The following is a 19,742-nucleotide window of genomic DNA, read 5'->3' on the forward strand; positions in this document are numbered from 1 at the left end:
ACTGGACTCATTGAGTCTGGAATTAGCCTCTTACAGGCTGAGAGACCGATCGCCACCAGAGACTCTTCAGTCAGTCTGAGAGTCTTTGGGTTGGAGAGGAGTTACATTTTCATGGTTGTTGAAAGAATCTCACCATTAAATCATTCCAGAACCAAAACTAAAATGAGCACTGACTGCAGTTTACTCCATATTACCTGCATAAGAGCTGTGTAAGAGTTCTACTGGCTGCTGCTGTTTATTGATCACTGTCTTCCTGTTTTGACGGCAGGTCATCACCCTGGAGGGGTGGGTGGAGATCATGTACTATGTAATGGACGCACACTCCTTCTACAACTTCATCTACTTCATTCTGCTGATTATTGTAAGTCCTGTCAGCACACACGCACACCATAGGAGTAAACAAGCATGTTAGGCTGAGAGCTCTCAAGAATCATCCTCTACACATGAACTCCACCCTTTTCCATCCATGCATAAGTGTGTGTGTGTGTGTGTGTGTGTGTGTGTGTGTGTGTGTGTGTGTGTGCGTGTGTGTGTGTGTGTGTGTGCGTGCGTGCGTGCGTGTGTGTGTGTGTGTGTGCGCGCGCACATGTGCACATTCTCTCCAGTATATTATATCTGTCCCATTAACTTCAGGAGCTGGAGTTGCCTTCTGTTGTTTTATTACCTTCAATTACTTGTAGTCAGAGTTACACGCCCAGTCTTCCTTTCCTCTCTCATCATCCCCTGTGTTTCTTTACTACTTCACTCCTTCTTCCATTTCACGCAGCTGTCAGTCACCTTTGATGGCACCAACATCATCAATAAACCCCCCTCCTGCCAACTCTTGCTTTCCCTCCTTCCCCGAGCTCTTGTGTTGCTCCTCTGGCTGCCTTCATTTACTCTTCTCTTACCTCCATTTCTTCTCCAGTTCCTGGCTGAGCATCAGTCATGTAACTGTCACTGTTCCCATTAGTCTTAGTCACAGTGCAATCACACAAGGACATTGCTATCGTGAACAGAAACACGTTGGATAAACATGCTAATGTCATGTCATTTACATAATCCATGGCTGCTTTTGCACAAGTTCCAGTTTCTCCCAGCAACCCCGTTTAAAAACAGCAAGAAATATAATCAAAAGAAAAGGAATTGTCACAGTCTGTCTTCAGGGTCAGGAATAAAAAGCAACATTTTTCACCATTTCGAACAGCTCCAGTGATGAATGGTTTCACTTTGTTTACCCAGTTTGAGCTAAATTTCACTAGCTTGTGAGTTAGATATACGGTTCCTTCTGGACAGCCAGGTGACATCATTAGCACAGTTATCACCTTTAGTGGCTCTCTCAGGAATTGACTTAATCTCATTTAGCATGTTAAGTGAATGTGTGACCTATGAGACCTTGCAGTGGGTATCAGGCTTTGCCATCATGAACCTCATGACAGCCAATGCCACTTCATTTATCTAAGCACCCCCTTTTTACACAAGAGAAGAAGAGATAGGTTTTAAAATGTCTATATGGCATGCTGGGGTTACATTCTGGGCACAAACCCTAATGACACACTCCACCAGATGTCTCATAGTAATTACAACAGTTAATAACACTGCTGTCATGTCTGCAATACAGATAAACCAGGTAGACCTTAGACATAGGGAACAAATCTGGTCCTGAAGTGGACCCCTGAGACACACCATTTGTGTTTCTTAGATCACAGGGATATAAAGAGCAGGTCAGAACGTGACACGTGGAGACCTTTCAAGCTCCAGATATGTGCACCACGTGCTCGAGAACAAGAGAATTGTGTGATCGATTGTGTGTCTGAGTGTCCCCTCTACACACACACACACACACACACACACACACACACACACACACACACACACACACACACACACACACACACACAGTTACAACCAGCAGCATCAGCTGCCTTTGACTGCCTGAACTTGGTGGCTATAAGAGTTTAACTTTGCATCCTGCAGCTCTGACATTCATTTGACTCAAACTTTAAAGGAAATAAAAGAGATGTTATGTTGCCTCTGAGCATTATCACAGTCATCTGTTGCTTTGCAGGAATAAATGTTTCATCCATCTGCATCCAGCTGCAAGCTTCATCATTTGCTAAGGTTTTTAGCTGCAGCCATAAATACAACCTTCCTTCTCTGAGACCGCAAGGCTCTTCTGGGCCGCTATGCAGCTTTAGGTGGTGTGTAGGATCAGGGTCAGGGCGAGAGGCAGAATGACATGTTCCATAGGCTGCTAGTGCCTCACCCACATGGAGGACAACAGCTGGAATCAAACCTGGAACTCTAATATTATACAGTCTCGTCCCCTCTGTTTCTGGCTTGCAACCAGTCTCACAAATCCAAAAGAATGTAGGGTTGCGATCTATTAAAAGTTGCCTTCATATCCCTGCTTGCCCCTATCTGACTCAGTGTCTGATGTGGAGGCTTTTATAATAATGTTTCCTTTAATAGCGCCTGACGCGGAGCTCGCAGAGACCGAAGACAGCGTCTGAAGACGAGGGCAGAGACGGAGACATTCTGGATGTATTTAGATGCTTTGACAATTTCACACAAAAGTTACGATAAAACTGTGTTAAATCCAGCTGATGAGAGGGTGAGAGGGACGAGTGGAGTGAAGGGTGAGTGACACAAGATGAAAACGCTGATTAGAGACAAAGCGATGTGAAGGCTGACAGATGGAGAGGCTTGAAAAACAAAGTTAAAGAGCCTGAGATGTTGCGTGTTGATTAGTGTCATGTTGCACGAGAGAACTTGATGGAATTAAAAGCTTCACACGGAGCCGCTTGGCTCGGCGGAATTAAGGTTTTAACTTCTCCAAATGCCAGTTTGGACGTGTTTTGTTTCAGAGCCAAGTAGTGTAATTAGCCTTTTTATTCCCACACTTGCAGAGCCGGTTTTCTCCTCTTCTGCTCCTCATTACGTCTCAGGCTGTAGCTGGGTGGAGAGGAGGGGACCCGCTGTTGTGGCCCCACCTGTCACAGCATTATTGCAAAGAAACAACCTGCTTTGTGAGGCCTTGAGCTCCAGAGAGGCAGTAATTATCATACACACCAACCACCTTTGTGGGACGATCGCGAGTGCTTTTGAGGACAATTTAAACTGAAATGAATTGACTTGCTTTGCCAGAGTGAAGACCGTGACATTTAATTTGTCTTTACAATAATCAAATCATCATGTAAATCAGGCCACCTCGCAATGCTGAATTTTAAATTGAAAGAGACTTTTATAGACATTCATCCCTAAACAAGACTTGTTTTTAATTGAAGGGTGAGACACGATCCAACGCAGCCAGAAATGCAAAACAATGAAGCAGAGCTTTAGGAAAATAAAAGTTGAATAGAATTAAAGAGATGTCCATCATCACTAGGAGGAGGAGCAGAGGAATAAGGGAGGATGAGGAAGTGGTTACTGATTACCGAGCTTGGTGGTACCAGACCTTCTGCTGGTATGAAAAATGGACAATTTTGACCACTTTGCACTGGGAATCAAAGACTTCACACATGCTGAAGCACTTTTTCTCCAGCTCCTCCACAGTCTGCCGTGGCTCAGAGATCAGAGGGGTGTTATCAAGTCCTACAACCACTATTGATCACAGTCGAAGAGCGTTAGCTTCCATCCTTCCTCTGCCTCTTCGTCCTCTATTCAGCTCCCCTTCTCTGGGTGACTTTGCCCTTTCCTCTTCTCTTCTTTTCTGCTTTTGTGTCCATTAGAGTTACACAGCAGTAACACACACTGCAGAGCCTGAAGCAACCACTGTGGGATCAAATAAAGATGGCTTCATTTTAATTATGGATGGAGCAGAGGGGCCACTTTTAGATAAAGACATCCTGATGTGAGGAAAGTGGGAAAGAATGAGGCAGTGTAAAAACAGGCTTTTCCTCCTCTGATATCATCTTTGAAGACTGTTCTTCCTCACTTGTGTACCACCAGGCTTTCCCTGGTAACAACTACTTTATTATTAATCAAGGGCAGCGGGGTCCAAAGCCAACATTCAGCTGCTCCCCCGTGTTTTCCTCGATCCAAAAATCCTTTCTAGAAGTCAAACACAGAGCTGTGTCTGGAGGAGAAGAGGGCATTTTGTGCTGCCTTGCATTTGTAGCAAAGATGCGTGCGTGAGTGGTTTTCCAGTTTCTTCCTTGAAAAAATTAACGCTGGGTTGACTCTAAACTTCCACTAGAAATGAATTATTCTGACACATGACTGTGGTAACACGTGTCACGATGATCCTCTGATGATCTGGATCCCCAAACGTCTTTCCCGCATAGGCAGGAGTCATCCTCTGTAGAAATAAGAACTTTTTTGGTTTCCTGGAATCTCATCTACCCAAATGGATCCTCCAACTGCTGCCAGGCAGCTTGTTGAATTCAGTTCTGAGCCCATAGAGCAAAAGTTCCTGTTTCAATGTCAACACCTCTGGAAAGGACCTTCAGCACTGATCTGTTTCAGTGTTGGATCTTTGGTTGGATCTTTAGTGCAGAGAAACTTCGAAAATCCGATTCTGATTTCACCTGTAGTTGAGAAGCATTTCCACACAAGACCAGGCAGACAGTGAAGCTGCCGTGAGCTCTTCCAGAGCAGCTCCAGTCTAATAATGGTGTTTCCTTTGTCCAAGAGGAATGTTCGAGATTAATGATGCCTGTCACCTGCTGTAAGAGTGTCACGGTGCTTATTTATCATCCTGTGATCGTTTGTGTTAATCGTCAGATGGAGAAAATCTTACTTCCCTTCGTTGTGGTTCCCCCATCTTAGGTGGGTTCTTTCTTCATGATTAACCTGTGCCTCGTGGTCATCGCCACCCAGTTCTCAGAGACCAAGCAGAGAGAGCACCAGCTGATGCAGGAGCAGCGAGCACAGTGTTTGTCCTCCTCCACCCTGGCGAGCGAGCCCGGAGACTGCTACGAGGAGCTCTTCCAGCTTGTCTGCCACATCCTGCGCAAAGCCAGGAGGCAAACCGTCATTCTGTTCAACACCCTGCGGGGAAAACCTCGCGGGTTCCGCGGCGTCGGGAGAGGAAGAGGAGGAAAAAGGAGGGAGCGGAAAGCCAATGGAAGAGAGGGCCGTCAGAGGGCTGCAATGAGGAGACATGGTACGTAGAGGGACTTTAAAATATGAAGATGGTTCTGTAGACACAGAATAATGGCAGATACAGAGTAGTTGCTCTTTATTGTTTCAGCTGCACCCTGTCCTCACCATAACAAGCCTGACCACACTTCACCCATGGCCCTCACCTCCGCCTCCGTCAGAGACGGCTGCCCCCAGTGTGCCACGGCCCTTTCGCTCTCCGATGGAGTCGGTCCAGTTTGCACCGAAAAGGATGAAGCGGATGATGGAGCCGTGGAGGAGACCGATGGGGAGGGAGTTTCTTCCAGTAACAAAGAGAAGAGACGGGAGGGCGCCGCGAACCACAAGGGCTGCTGCCCCAGGAGAACATGCAAGGACATTTGGTACGGCACCCGGGTGAAGCTGTGGGAGATCGTGGAGAGCAAATACTTCAACAGAGGCATTATGATCGCAATTCTCATCAATACCATCAGCATGGGCATAGAGCACCACGAGCAGGTACTGTACTTTAACCTCCAACTCTTTATCTTTCCAACGTGCTGTTAATTAGCTTCATGAGGGCAGAAGGACCCGATGGTTGTGGGGCCTTCACAAAATGTGACTGGTGATCAGATTTAATCAATGAAACATAGTTTCATACGTATCTTTAACTTCAGCCTTTCTCTTGTTTCCTGTAGCTCTGCTTTGTGCGCTCTTTGTGGTTTTATCAATATTTCCGGCTCTTTCTATACCATCGCCCACTTGCGCCTGCCACTGCCACAGCGGTGGGTCGTCTCTCATGTTGGGGAGAGTTAAAAATAGCCTGAGACACAACGAGCGAGGCAGACACACACTTTGCTCCTTTAAGGGCGAGGAAACGGCGAGTGTCGGTGGTTGCACCTCCCTTTCAACAAACCAAACTTACACCCCTTTTCTGTGTGAACGGTGGGGCCGATGCCTTATCTCAGTTCTGTGGGCCTCCTCTTATAATGATAATAAGGTGAAATATGGAAGGACATATCACAGAAAACACATCGATGGTGGTCACAGGCATTCTCCATTAACTTACATATTTACTCGCCATATATTATTAATTTGACAGCCACTGGAGCATCAATAACCCAATTGCATGATGGGTACTTTGGATGGCTGACAGGGATGGATGGAGATCAAACAGCACTGTTGAATAAGCATCTTTCTCAGTCAAAAATGTCAACATTCAACAAAGTAATTGATGGATGGATGTTGGCGGGGCAGCCACGCTCTCCATCGATATACTGAGGGACACCTACGTGCTTTCTTCCTTCAGATTCTCTGGGCATGGTTGTCAGACGCAAATTGAATTCATGGCAGAACGCAAACATATGTATTTGGCAATTATGAGCACAACTAGGTCAAAGCGTTCAGAAACAAAATCCTAATTAGCTTTTGGGGGGGCAATCTAAGAAGCAGCGCAGAGAGCAGCGTGTTTTAGAATGAAAGAAATTAACAGTTAATAATGCAAAATATATTATGTGATTTAAGCCTCTAATTCCACCTGAGGATGATTAGGAAGCAGCTGGCAGAAGCACATGCGGCTGCATTTACCACCGGTTAAAACAGAATTATTTTCTCTGTTTGCCAGCAAATAACATTACACAATGGCAGATTTTAGCTGTGTTAGCTTTGTTCTGTTGTACAGGTACAACCAGCGTGCATCTCATGTTACACCTCTGAGTGCACAGAAAGGGAACGGAGAGTAGATTTATAATAGCATAGTGGATTTAGTTTATTTTGACTTCCACCCCACTGTGGGTCTGTGAGTCTTGAGAGAGTCTTTGCTATCAGACTAGCAAACTATTGTTTACCTGCGGGTTTCATTGCACAGTGAATATGTTATACCCCACCCCCCCCACCCCAACCCCCCCATATCTTCAGGGAAATTGCGGTTATTATTATTGTTATAGATACCCAGCATACTTTTCTAAGATCCTTTCCACTTCGCTAAAGCAGTGAGCCAATGGGATGGTATTTTCTTTTTTCAGACATCAGCAGATAGAAAAACAAAATTTTAGATCTGTTCTCAGGTCTGCAGTAATGAGATGGCAGTAATGGATCTCCAGGGGCTGTCGACAATGTTTGGCTGGTCTGCAATCGGTGATGCTAACAGTGGTGGATATGCATCATTAGCCTGTGTTTTCTCACAGCTAAACACTCATTAGTAATGACAAATATAAAGCATGCACACGCACTCACACTCACACCCACACACACACACACACACACGCACACACATCCTTGTACTCCAATCTTTGTGAGGTCTTTCATGGATACTGTATATTGCATTTCCAAACTCCTAACCCTAACCCACTATCACCATCCCACCTAGCCCCCGACCCTGACCCCTGACTTTCAACTAAACCTAACCTTCAATCCACATCTTATTCCCCCAAATAGGGCTTTGAAGTTATAAGAAGCAGCCACAATGTCTCCACTTTCCTAGTATAATATGGATTATGGTAGTCAGTATGTAGCAAGTACAACAATGCACGCACACATACATACATACATACATACATACATACATACATACATACATACATACATACATACATACATACATACATACATACATACATACATACATACATACATACATAGAGGCACGTAAACGCAATACACACTGTCCTCATTGATTCTGGAATAGTGAAAATGTCAGAAGCATCATCAGTGAGGTAAAAGAGGGGCTCTGTGGAATAGAGATGTGCTGGAATCGTGATTGAATTTGTGAGTGTGCCAAATTTAGATCCCTGTGTGTGTGTGTTCTTGGGTAATTTGACCCGGGCCAGACAGAAACAGAGAGAGAAACTTAAACTGTGTCAGGAGAGAAGAGAAAAGACAGACATTGATGCGCATTGACACAGCATGAGACTGACAGCCAGAAGCTATTGTGAAGGCAATTTTACAGTGAAAGGCGAAAAAAAAAGGAAACGCATTAAACCAGCTGCCGCTGTTCATGTACTTAAAAGCATGAATGGACTTATCGGCATGTCTAAATTTATCCATCTAATAGCAGAACATCAATAAGAGTCACTGCCTGGATTTACAGTTCAACATCAGAACCGACGCCGGGAGGAACATCCGTCTTTTTCTCTAAGGTGGCAACAGTGGCACCTTTTATAACAACTCATGCAGCATACATAATTAATAAGAGGAAATGTGCTGCACTTTATTTTCTTGTTCCTCGCTTTGTTAGGAGGTGAAAAACCCAGAGATCCAATCATACATTGGATTGGATATGGTTGGACTGTGTCCTGTACAAGCTGGCCAGATGAAGCCAAAATCCTTTTTTGTCAATCCTTTTTTTTCCTGTAATTTTTTCATGTTTTCTAATCTGAGTATCTGGTCACTCTGCCTTGTCAGCCGGAGGAACTTACCAATGTCCTGGAGATCTGCAACATCGTCTTCACCAGCATGTTCTCCTTGGAGATGATCCTCAAACTGACAGCCTTTGGCTCTTTCAGCTACCTGAGGAACCCCTATAATGTCTTTGATGGAGTGATTGTCATTATAAGGTATTTACCAGAAGCACACATCTTTAATATAGAGCAGTAGCAGTAGGACAAAAGGGGGTTTGAGATTGGAAGACCAAATAATTCAGATCCAGAGCTGCTGCGTAAATTATGCTGGTCTTTGCCAGGGTGTCAATCCCACTCTCCATTTACTGAAATGTACCACCTGTATATATTTGGATGCCAAAGCGGGCAGACAGCAGCAAACACCTTCCCGTCTTTTGTTGTGAGCCTGCGGCTTCAGGTGATCATTCTACCTTTGATCTGTCTGCCATTTTTCCAACTCATTTGGCTGAGTGTCTTTGTCTGTTTCCCCCATTATGATGGGATCAAATATGCATCAAAGCTGCTAAAACTGAGCAAGATCAAATGTGCAGCCCCGTCACAGAAGCTGTTGATTGAACGTATCTGCATCTGTCACCTTATCTGCCTCCATTACAAATGTGCCTCCCTTCATCTATGTGAAGGTTCTCAGATAGGCATTCAGAGTTTGCTCCCTGAAAGTGCCCCTATTCAATCGCTGCCGATGCTGTTCTGATGCCGTTCTGAAAGCTTTGATAAGCAGCCCGCTGCAGGACGCATATCTGTAAAACCTGACTGTTCTTTTGAGCATAACTCTCGTGATAAGCACCACAAAACTCTGCCAGAGATCAAAACTTTTTCCTGTCGCAATTAAGAAAGTATTAAACTCAGTTTGATTTATACTGTCCCAAACACAAGCCTGACGTGGCACCTTAACCCCGGATGAGGCTGGTTAAAACGTATGTTGAGCGAGCTGGGAGGAGTTAATGGGTTTCAAAGGAGTCCGTCTGGTTTTGGGTGTCTGAGTCTGCCTTTGTCTAATGTGGAGGACAGAAATAAAGAAACCTTGAAGCCCAGATCCTTACTCACAGCAGCATTATAGGAGCTGACAGCCTCCCTTCTTGCAAAACATAAGCAAGAGTGGCACCGTTGCTTGATGGTCCTCCAGATGAGACCACCACTGCAGCCCTGATCAGGAGAGGGCTCCCATTTATTCATGCCACTCTAGATTTGGTGCTTTTTCAGGTCTTTGGCTTCCATCTCTCAGCTCTGCCTGTTTTTCTCCTAAGTGTGTGCGAGATTGTTGGCCAGTCCGACGGAGGTCTGTCTGTGCTGAGGACCTTCAGGCTGCTCAGGGTCCTGAAGCTGGTCAGGTTCATGCCGGCCTTGAGGAGACAACTAGTGGTGCTCATGAAGACCATGGACAATGTGGCCACTTTCTGCATGCTGCTCATGCTCTTCATCTTCATCTTCAGGTGAGGATTAGCCTAAATCAGTGGTCTCAAACTCAATTTTCCTCGGGGCCGCTGTAGGCAGAGTCTGGGCCACATCGGGTTTTCCACAAGAAATGCTCTGATCAAAACATTCCAATGTTCTCAAATATCTTTATTTTTAAACACAAAATAAGATGGAAAAATAAATAAACAACTTAAGAATGAATAAGAGAATAATTCACTCAATCAATAATAATAATAATAAAAATAGAAATTGTCTGTGCTCATCACCTACCTTTCTCTTCACTGCAGGCATGTGACATGTTTGGGACTGTGTAATATATATAATTCCACTTTGGTACCACTGAAGTTTCTGTTTCAGTGTTTAGCCGACACACCCCCACACACACTCACACACCATGGGCATAGGGGTGGGAATACAAAATAGTCCCTACCATTTTATCTTAACATTGTGAAAATCTATATTCAGTAATATAAATATTTCAATAAACTACGTATGTGGCAGCATTAATAAAAACTATTTTAAATTACTTCACGTTTTGTTTAAGAGAGGCTCCGAGATGTATTCGGAGCTATGATAACCCGCTATTGCGTCGCTATTTCATTGGTTTTCGGACGCCGCCTGGGCTGTGATTGGTCCTCTAAGAGAGGAGGTGTAATGTCACGAATTTGCGAACATGCCCGGCCGATGTCCCGCCCCTGACAGCCATATACCCCACCGTGATTGGTAGGTTCGTTCAGCTCTGCAAAAAACACTGTAAAGTGCCATTCATATCAAACTCGCGGGCCGCACTAACATTAAACTTTCATATTAAGGTGGGGCGCACAAACTATTGTCCCGGGGGCCGCAGTTGGCCCGCAGGCCGCGAGCTTGAGACCACTGGCCTAAATGATCCGTCACAGTGAGGCTTTATTCATTCCCTGTAAGAAACATGGACACTTCACCTTCTAATAGACAACAAATTGTCTATTAGAAGGTCATTTATGAATTTGCCTGTTTGCCCAGTTCGATTCCAGGTGCTTTGTGCATGTTTAACAGGAAGGTCATCATGTTCCAGAGCAGTGTTTTGTTTGCTGGCAAAGCAACTGAAGGACTTGAGTCTTTCTGAAGCCAGCAGCAACTGCCCTCACCGTTTTTATCTCCATGTTTGTTATCTTTTTGCTCCTCATATGAATGAAGGTTTTCAGTTGTTTATGATGAGACAGCCTTTGATATCCATAAAGCTCCTTAAAAAACATTGATGTGCTGTCTGCTAGCCTGATCTGTTGCTATGCTGTTGTGTTGCAGCATTCTCGGGATGCACATCTTTGGCTGTAAGTTCAGTATCAAAACAGAGACGGGGGACACGGTACCGGATCGGAAGAACTTTGACTCTCTGCTCTGGGCCATTGTTACTGTTTTCCAGGTAACAATATTTCTTTTTTTCACTTTTAACTAAACAAAATGAGTTGCTACGCATGATAAATGTACTTGTCACATTTCTATCTATATGCAGGCAACAGTCGTGCAAATTAACATTCAATACAACACCCATTTTTTCCGTTCCTTGATCTGAAACACTAATCTTCGTATTCTCTGGACCTATCATGTAAATTTCCACAGATTCTGACGCAGGAGGACTGGAACGTGGTTCTGTACAACGGTATGGCCGCCACGTCACCACTAGCTGCTCTTTACTTTGTGGCCCTCATGACTTTTGGCAACTATGTCCTGTTTAACTTGCTGGTGGCGATCTTGGTGGAAGGATTTCAGGCAGAGGTAAACAAGCTTGTCACCGCATTTTACTCCTTATGTGACCTCATAAAGCCCCGATGTTGATTTTACACTTCATTTTACATTCACTTAATTGCATTCACATCAACAATTGGGACAGTGTGTGGATCTTCTTATCATTTATATGAGTTGCAACCTTCCACAGTATCAGTAGTACTTGTTACAAAAAACAAATCAACATGAGCGTGTATACAATTCAAGCAATGTGTTTTATCTAGTCTTTCAGATCGCCTGTTGGTGTTTGTGTGAGTTATAAAAGTTGCTTCCCACTATCCGTCATTTCTTCATTCTCTGCCGGATGGACAGCTGACCATCCATCTGTCTGAGTTTCTCAAGGATTGAGGACTCTGACCTTTGCAGCTGACCTTCATAGCTAAAATAATCCCAAGCGTCTGTGACATATTGATTTTCATAAAGACTGGGCTGAGCAGAAGGACGTGTGCAGTTACAAATGATGAAGCATCTCAGAGCAAAGACACAAAAGGAAGACATTCATGTGTATTTTAAATGTCTGCGGGTGTCTTAAGATCATTCTGCTCTGAATGCTTTTATCTTTTTACCAAAGGTGTCGTAAGGAGGATGCTATTATGTGTGGTACCTGGCAACCACAGCTGCCAGCGTTTAGCAACCGCTGAAAAATGACAAATGGGGGTTGTTTTCCAGGATCATTGCCTCTGTTGCTCCCTTGGTGTTCCTGAGTGGATACACTATACAATGTATTCCTATACTACAATATTCAGCTATATTTCTTCTGGCTGATCTTCTTCACCAGACATCATTCTTCTCCAATTGTTGAAAGTAGCTTCGAAAGGGACTGAAAGCAGTCATAAAGCTGCGCATTTAGGTAAAGTGCCATCTCCATAAAACACTCACTGAAAACATGGCAGGCTTGTCTGCTGCCGACTATCAAACTCCTTGATGTATCGGCACAAAACCGCCATGTAGTTGATTGATTCCGTGCACTGATCAAAACATTAGCGCCTGTGTGAGATGAAGCTCCGATCTGCCAATTGAAGAGGAAACTGACACTAATCAGCCAGCTTTTGATTGATCCTTCTGAAATGTCAAACTCAAACAGCCTCATCTTTCTCTACGTCATTGCGATTGACACGTTCTCTGGCTTATTGGCTCCGCTGCATCCTGAACCTTCAACCACAGGAACATCAGAAAAGGCCAAAGAGTTTTATCACAATCCAGGGCTGAATACTAATGAAGCCCAGGGTCCAAGCAACCACATCCAGATCAGTATCACCAGAGGTCTGGATATAAAGCTCAAGAACACAACAAGACACCACTGGAACTACAGGAGAAGCTGGCACAGGAGGGAGGGGGAAAGGGTGAGGTAGAGAGAGGTCAGGAGACAGCCAACCTAAATGTGGAATAAACACAAAGCATTTTGCTCCTGAACCTTTCGGAGATTGTGAAGTTGATTATTTTAATACAGGAACTGAGAACTGAGTCATAGGTAGATGTTGGTCCAGTCGATTGCTCTAACTCTAACCCTGTGGTCACAAAGTGTTTCACTGCACATTAAGATGTCCTGAGTAATTATTTCTAAACCTCTTGTGTCGCTAGGGAGATGCTAACCGCTCCTATTCCGATGACGACCGCTCTTCTTCCAACTTTGATGAAAGTGAGAAGCACGACTCGATAAAGCTGTCTGGTAAGCTGAACACATATTCATTCTTTTTGTACTAATATCAGCCAGGATGATCAACCTTCAGAGATAACCAACAGCACCCTGAGACACGTTGCCAGGGAGATATCCTGGAACGTGGAGAGCCACGCTCAGAAAAGAGTAATGTAGGATTTCTTCCTCCACTCTTTCTGTAGACCCGAGGATCTGCACACTGACACCAAATGGCCATCTGGAGCTAGGCGGCTGTTCTAGTTCCAGGGGGTCCTACTCTTCAGAGAGGCGGAGCGTCACTGTGGACTCGAGGAAGAGCAGCGTGATGAGCCTCGGCAAGAGCAGCCTGGAGAGACGCTCCCTTTCTTTAGTACGTAATCCCAGACTGGGTTCACACCCAACATCAAGGGATTCTCTTCAAATGCTGCAAATCACATGTTAAATCATTTTCCAGAGTTCCTGCCTTTCAAAATTCCTTTAAAAACATGCTGTTCTTTACAACCACAGAGGAAGGAGCCAGCCATGAATAATTCTTTTGCCTACACTTTGGCAACAACTATCAGTAGTTACCAGGACAGCTAATAGAGCCACAAAAAGCTAATGATGCGCCTCGTCACCCATCTACACCACAGCACATCAGCTTTTAATAACATTTTAATAATCTTGGACCCCAGTTAAGGATCAGTGCAACTGTTACTGAGCAGTCAAATGCAATTACCAAGGATCAAGTGCGTTTTCAAGCAAGTCGGGCACCACTGTTTTAACAGCGCTGCTCCCTGAGCAAACAAACCTGGCTCCAGAGGAAAATGTCAGGTGTCAGGCTACATGTGTGGATATTTCAGGAGATTTTTTGACTGTTTGCTCTTCCTCTGACTGGTCTGAGTGGTCGGCCACCTTGAGCTGACCTTAAGCAGAGTCACAGTCGCTCCAAAATGAAGATACAATGACAAGATACCTCCTTATTTAACAGTGTGAGGTGAGCTTATGAGTTTTGCTGAAGATTTAATAATTCTGAAATGAATTTTAGAGCACCATTTGAGTTGAAACATCTATCTTCTGAACACTTTTAGTGAACTGCCTGTGCTTCATCTTCTGCTCATCTGTGATGTCATGCATACAACCAAACCTCGATGCTGTAATGGAGCAGCTATTTTAATACTGTGGACTTTAAGCGAGACAACTTGTGCCACTGCAACTCGTAATGGACCTTTTCCGGTTAGAAAATTTAGAAGAGAAGAGCATAGAAAACACGGAGATGCAGACAGGAAGTGAGATGAATTGCAATGACAAAAGCAAGTGGAAGTGAAATGGATGATGAGCTGCTGTTAAGGCGTTATCACCACTGTGACCTCTGAGGTGATCAAGAAACAACACACGGTGCAGTCTCTTCTTCCTCTCGGTGGAACCTCATCTTAATCACAGTGGAGTCTCCTCTTTTTCACAATGGCGTCTCTTCCTCTTCTTAAGGGTGGAGTTTCGTCCTCTTCTCCAAATCCTCCTAGCTAGAAGAGATGAGCAGAAACAGCCTCATCATCACCTTCAACTAATGCTACTGCTCTTAGTAAATGATTTAAAGGTGCACTATGCGAATTGTAAATCAAGATTTATATCCACATGCCCCTCCCCCATCCATCTCGTCGGTGATTGGTTGGACCATGGTTTGTTCGGTTTTGGTGAACCAACTGTTTTATCATCTTTTATTTTATGTTTACTACCCCCGTGTCATCTCAAGAGACCCACCTTTTCACTGTCTATTCAGGGAACAGGCAGCTAGCGGATTAAGGGGAGATGCTGACAAACTAAGACAAAAAAGAAACCGTGCAAGATTGCATTGTTCATACTTAGCCTATTAGAGGAACAAATGATTTTGACAGAGGAGTGTGGGTCTAGAGAGGTTTATGGTTCCTCCTGAGTGAACGGCAGCGCTGCTCTGTGTAGGTTCTGCTCTTACTTAATAGCCAACGTGCACGATTCACTGCAGTTTCTATCGAGACTGACGCATATCCTCGGGTGTATGAGCTCAGGCTGTGACTGATGACTTGTAGCTCTCCTATATATATGTAATTACATCTCACAATGAGAGGATTAGACACGTGGAAACAAACAGAACAGGTTCTCCTCCTCTGAGTAAAACTGTTACTCCAGGCACTTTAGATTTACCTCAATGTCAGCAGGCTAATATGAAAAGCTTTTTAATGCTGATTTTTTAACTTTTCCAGTAATTTATCCTGGGAATTTGTCACGTGTTTTTGTTGGACATACCTTTCTTCAAAGATTTATAAATCAAATGATGCTTCACTGATTCCATTACTGAAGCTTAAACAGGAATTAGCTAAAATCAAACGAATGCTAATTCATTTTAATTAATTTAATATCTTTGTCTCAGCGTCATGGCCGCAGTTCCAATTACCACAACTGGGGGCGCCCTCTCCCTCCACATTCAGGATGGAGTCGCAGGTAAGTGATTATGTTAGGAGGGTTATTTCAGGTAATGAATTCTTAATGTCCTCATTAAACCTTAATTAAACAACCTGGAAACAAACATCAAATCTTCTTCAGAGTTTGTCAATCTTATTAACTTAACGACAGAGCACCAGAGTCTGTTGATGAACTCTATTTATACTTTGCAAGTTGTTCATCAATATTTAAAACTTCCACCTTTTGATACCTCCTGTTTTGCAGGTCCAGCTCAAACAGTCTGGGTCGGAGGAGTTACGGCTTTGGAGGGGCTCCACTTGTAGGAGGAAGTCTGCGCGTGCGCAGCAGCTGCTCCCCCCACTCTTACCCCTATTCCGCAGAACAAGAGTCCCTCCTCACTCATCCTTCCCACTCTCACCATCCTCTATCCAAACATCACCCGCCCCCACCTCCGCTGCTGTCCAGACACTTTGCTAGGAGGAGGGATCGACGGGCCCTTTCCCTGGAGCTCCCAGAGCTTCTCCGCGCTGGAGGACAACCTCCAGGTCACCCACCCTTCCACCCAGATACTGGGAGGAGGAGCGGGTGTGGTGCCGGGGGCTCTGTCACCGGAGGCTCTGGGATTGGAAGTGGACTGGGAGGGGGGCACCGGGATTGTAATGGCAAGACGCCGGGTGTTCACACTCGGCTGATGTCTGAGGTTTTCCCACAGGTCAACGCGCGTAAAGATCGTGCAGATCTGGACGAAGAAACAGATTATGTGAGTCCCTGAAACAAAACACTTATTCTGAGGATATAGATTTGGTCAAGATTAAGAGAGGAGCTTTACAGCTGCTGCTTGGAGCTTACTACTGAGAGCTACTGAGAATGTAAATGAGAATTGTGGTGGGGGTAGGTGTTCAACCGGGCCAGAATATTACATTATGTAACTGCTTTAGTGGCTTTTTCAGTCAATTTATGGAATTTCCTGGCATACAGAATGCGTCATGATTAAATCTGAGTGGTCCTACTGCAATGTTTAAACAGTTTTTACTCAAGTTGAAGGTGGGTGAATCAAAACAAAACTGGTAGAGGTCAAAGGTCGTGCAAATTCTCCTCCTCTTAAAGCTGCTAGCTGCTCCAGCATTGAGTTAAACATGCTTAGATGAATGAATTTTCATCCCTCCTCTCTCTCTCTCTCTTTTTCTCATCCTTCCCCCAGAGTTTGTGCTTCCGCATCCAGAAGATGATAGAGGTGTACAAGCCCGACTGGTGTGAGACCAGAGAGGACTGGTCCGTCTACCTGTTTTCCCCACAAAACGGGTAAATTGAGTGTCTTCCTCCTATGGACAGTTTACAGCAGAGGATTTCCTTCAAGCCTGTCAGCGCCTACAGAAACAAATGTTCAGCTTTTTGTCCTGATCCAGAAGATGGAGGCAGGAGCAGCAGTCAACCCATTTGTTTGTTCACACTCAGCTGTCTTCTGCCTTCTCCGATGGCTCGTTAGTGATGTCAACACGTCCTTCCGTCTTTCTTTTTGTTATTCTAGACAGTCTTATTGACTGTGGCCTCCCAGTTGTGGGTGCTCTCTTTGTTTGTGTCATTCTGTTTTCTCCAGCTGTCGATGCACTGCTGGCAGAAACACCCCTGAACGCAACACCAAAGAAAAATGGCTCAGTCATCCAATCGCTCATTCACTTGACTCCCCGTGTGCTGATGGCCACTCAAGGGAAGCCGGGACTGGGGGCTGTGTTTTGGCATCCTGGCAGGTGCCATCTGTCATGCAAGGGCTGTGTGTGTTGGTGGTGTTAGGCCACAAAGTGTGTAGTGTTCCTGCGTGTTTGCGTAGGAGCATATGCAGATCGCTGCCTTGTTTATGCCTCGTTACGCCGTTTACGTCTGAGTGTAGGTGAGAGCATATGAGCTCGCGCACTAATGAGAAATATAAGCTAAATTGGACAGACAGAGATGGAATCAAGCCAAGGAGAGAAGCTGCATCTCAGGCAGGACGAGGTTCCCACACCAGGTCACGATCAATGTGGATGGGGCGGTCTGCCAGATTTGGATCCGATAGCTGAAGGGACAGTGTCCTCAGCAGCCACATTAGCACATTGATTCCTGCAGCCAGAGATCAAGAGCAACAGTAGGTAAATTCTGTCCTCTTTATAGGTGCCAGATGAGCTTTAGTGGCCTCTCGGGGGCTGCCATGCTGGATATGGAGCCAGAAACAGAGCAGTACTGCAAATATCTGCAAAATATCTGTGGAACAGGACCTAATGTACAGATGTCACTCATGAGGTTGCTGAGACTTTTGTACTTGTATTTCTACTAGCCACAAACTAGGATCAGCCACCAAAGTTGAAGACATGGCCAATTTTTAGAGATGACAGGATTTTTTATTGTCATTTTCAAACATTTAAACAAAAAGTAGCCTCTATCCTCCTGACTCACCTGTGATCAGGGCAGAACAGCCTACAGCAGAAAGCTGGATGTAGTTGTGCTGAGCAGAGACCTTGGTTTTAACTGTGGACTCAGGCAGGTATACGTGTGTCAATCCTTCCTTTTCCCTACATTTTCTGGTTTCAAATGTTCTGTTCCGGTTTCTGGTTCATCTGCTCCACCACCTTAGTCAGATGAGGGTTAATTGCTTGCGTTCCTCTCCTGTTTTGGACAGAAAATAAAATGGTCACACAGAGCTGAGTGCCTGACATTAAAGGTTGTGAAAGTCATTGGGGAAGAAACAATAATGAAAAACGTATTTATTTGATAATGGTTGAACAAAACCAAAGTGAAAGGGCTACAGTTACTAACACGTGTGCTAGATGGAGTTGTTTGTGTTCCCACTTGCAATCTGGGCCTATTTAATCACACATTTAGCTTCCAGCATGAGTCACTGCAGGGCAGCGGCTCTGAAAACTAAAGGTTATTTTACGTGGTTTGGGCCATCCTAGCGCTGAGAGATGGAATCTACTGTCACATTGGTGCATCTATCCTTAGTTTTATGCCCTCTTCTCTTTACCTCCAGGTTCCGGCTGCTCTGCCAGTCCATAATCGCCCACAAGCTCTTTGACTACGTGGTTCTGGTCTTTATCTTTCTCAACTGCATCACGGTGGCCCTGGAGAGGCCGAAGATACTCCAAGGCAGTGTAGTAAGTACATTTCCCTAAATCTTTTCCATATTCTGCAACAACACATCAAACTTTATTGATCCTTCGTGCCGCAGTTTCTCCTTTGGATCAAATCAACGGTACCAATAGGAGCCCGTTCAGCGTAGCAATATGTGATTTATGTTGATGATTTATGAGGATGATGATGTCATGATGCAGCATATCATCACATTATTTGAGGGTCTGTGGTATTAAATCAGGCTCTGCAGATGATTTTGGTCCCTCAACAAGCTGCTTCTCATTTGAAAGCAAAATCTAAATTGGTAAAATGCGTCTGTAAATGATGGATGAAAGAGCAATTTGATTATACTGGAGCTCCTGCATCAGTGGCTTGTGGGCTTGGAGCTGGATTCTGATATCGAGCACGTTTCCACAAGCAGAAGGTGTTTTAAACACATTTCGAGAGTTCACGTTAACGCTCTGCAGCTCTTTGAACTTCGGCTTCGAGATTTAATGGTGAATAACGAACCAGAGCAACAAATATCTGTTCAGGAGGATGGAGAAAATTGCTGTCCTGCTCTTCTTTCACTCTTTTAATTGTCATTTTTTTGAACCAGGAGAGGGTGTTTCTCACAATCTCCAACTATATCTTCACCACCATCTTTGTGGCTGAGATGACCGTCAAGGTAAAACATCCTTTTTTCTTCTTTCATCTCTTTCTGTCCCCCATCTCCACCTTCCTCTCTATTATTCATTCCCTTTCTCCGCTTCATCCCCTCATCATCTCACTCAAGCCTCTGACGGCATTATTTCATCTTCCCTCTTTCATCAGTCACTCCTTGAATTGACCAAAGTCCATTAAATTCTCCTCCACAGATTTTCCCTCAAGTTTGTGGTTGCGACATTTCACAAAAAAATCACTCCTGAAGATCTGCAGAAGCAGTTTCCTGACATAATCCTTCCTTTTTCCCTCCTTTTCCCTCCTTT

At 44.5% G+C, this 19,742-nt stretch overlaps 1 protein-coding gene across 1 annotated transcript in view; it reads left to right on the forward strand.

Annotated features, from left to right (window-relative positions):
- Positions 1-19,742, forward strand: part of LOC130527240 (voltage-dependent T-type calcium channel subunit alpha-1I-like) — a 103,358-nt gene that overhangs the window by 56,512 nt on the left and 27,104 nt on the right. The window contains 14 exon segments of the mRNA XM_057035510.1: positions 269-361; positions 4,750-5,086; positions 5,174-5,559; positions 8,443-8,594; positions 9,683-9,868; positions 11,136-11,253; positions 11,451-11,606; positions 13,197-13,284; positions 13,455-13,621; positions 15,638-15,708; positions 15,934-16,429; positions 16,871-16,971; positions 18,674-18,797; positions 19,373-19,441. Of these exon segments, the coding sequence (XP_056891490.1) occupies positions 269-361; positions 4,750-5,086; positions 5,174-5,559; positions 8,443-8,594; positions 9,683-9,868; positions 11,136-11,253; positions 11,451-11,606; positions 13,197-13,284; positions 13,455-13,621; positions 15,638-15,708; positions 15,934-16,429; positions 16,871-16,971; positions 18,674-18,797; positions 19,373-19,441 (2,544 nt within the window).

This window comes from Takifugu flavidus, chromosome 6 (genome assembly GCF_003711565.1).
Source record: "Takifugu flavidus isolate HTHZ2018 chromosome 6, ASM371156v2, whole genome shotgun sequence".
NCBI classification, from domain to species: Eukaryota; Metazoa; Chordata; class Actinopteri; order Tetraodontiformes; family Tetraodontidae; genus Takifugu; species Takifugu flavidus.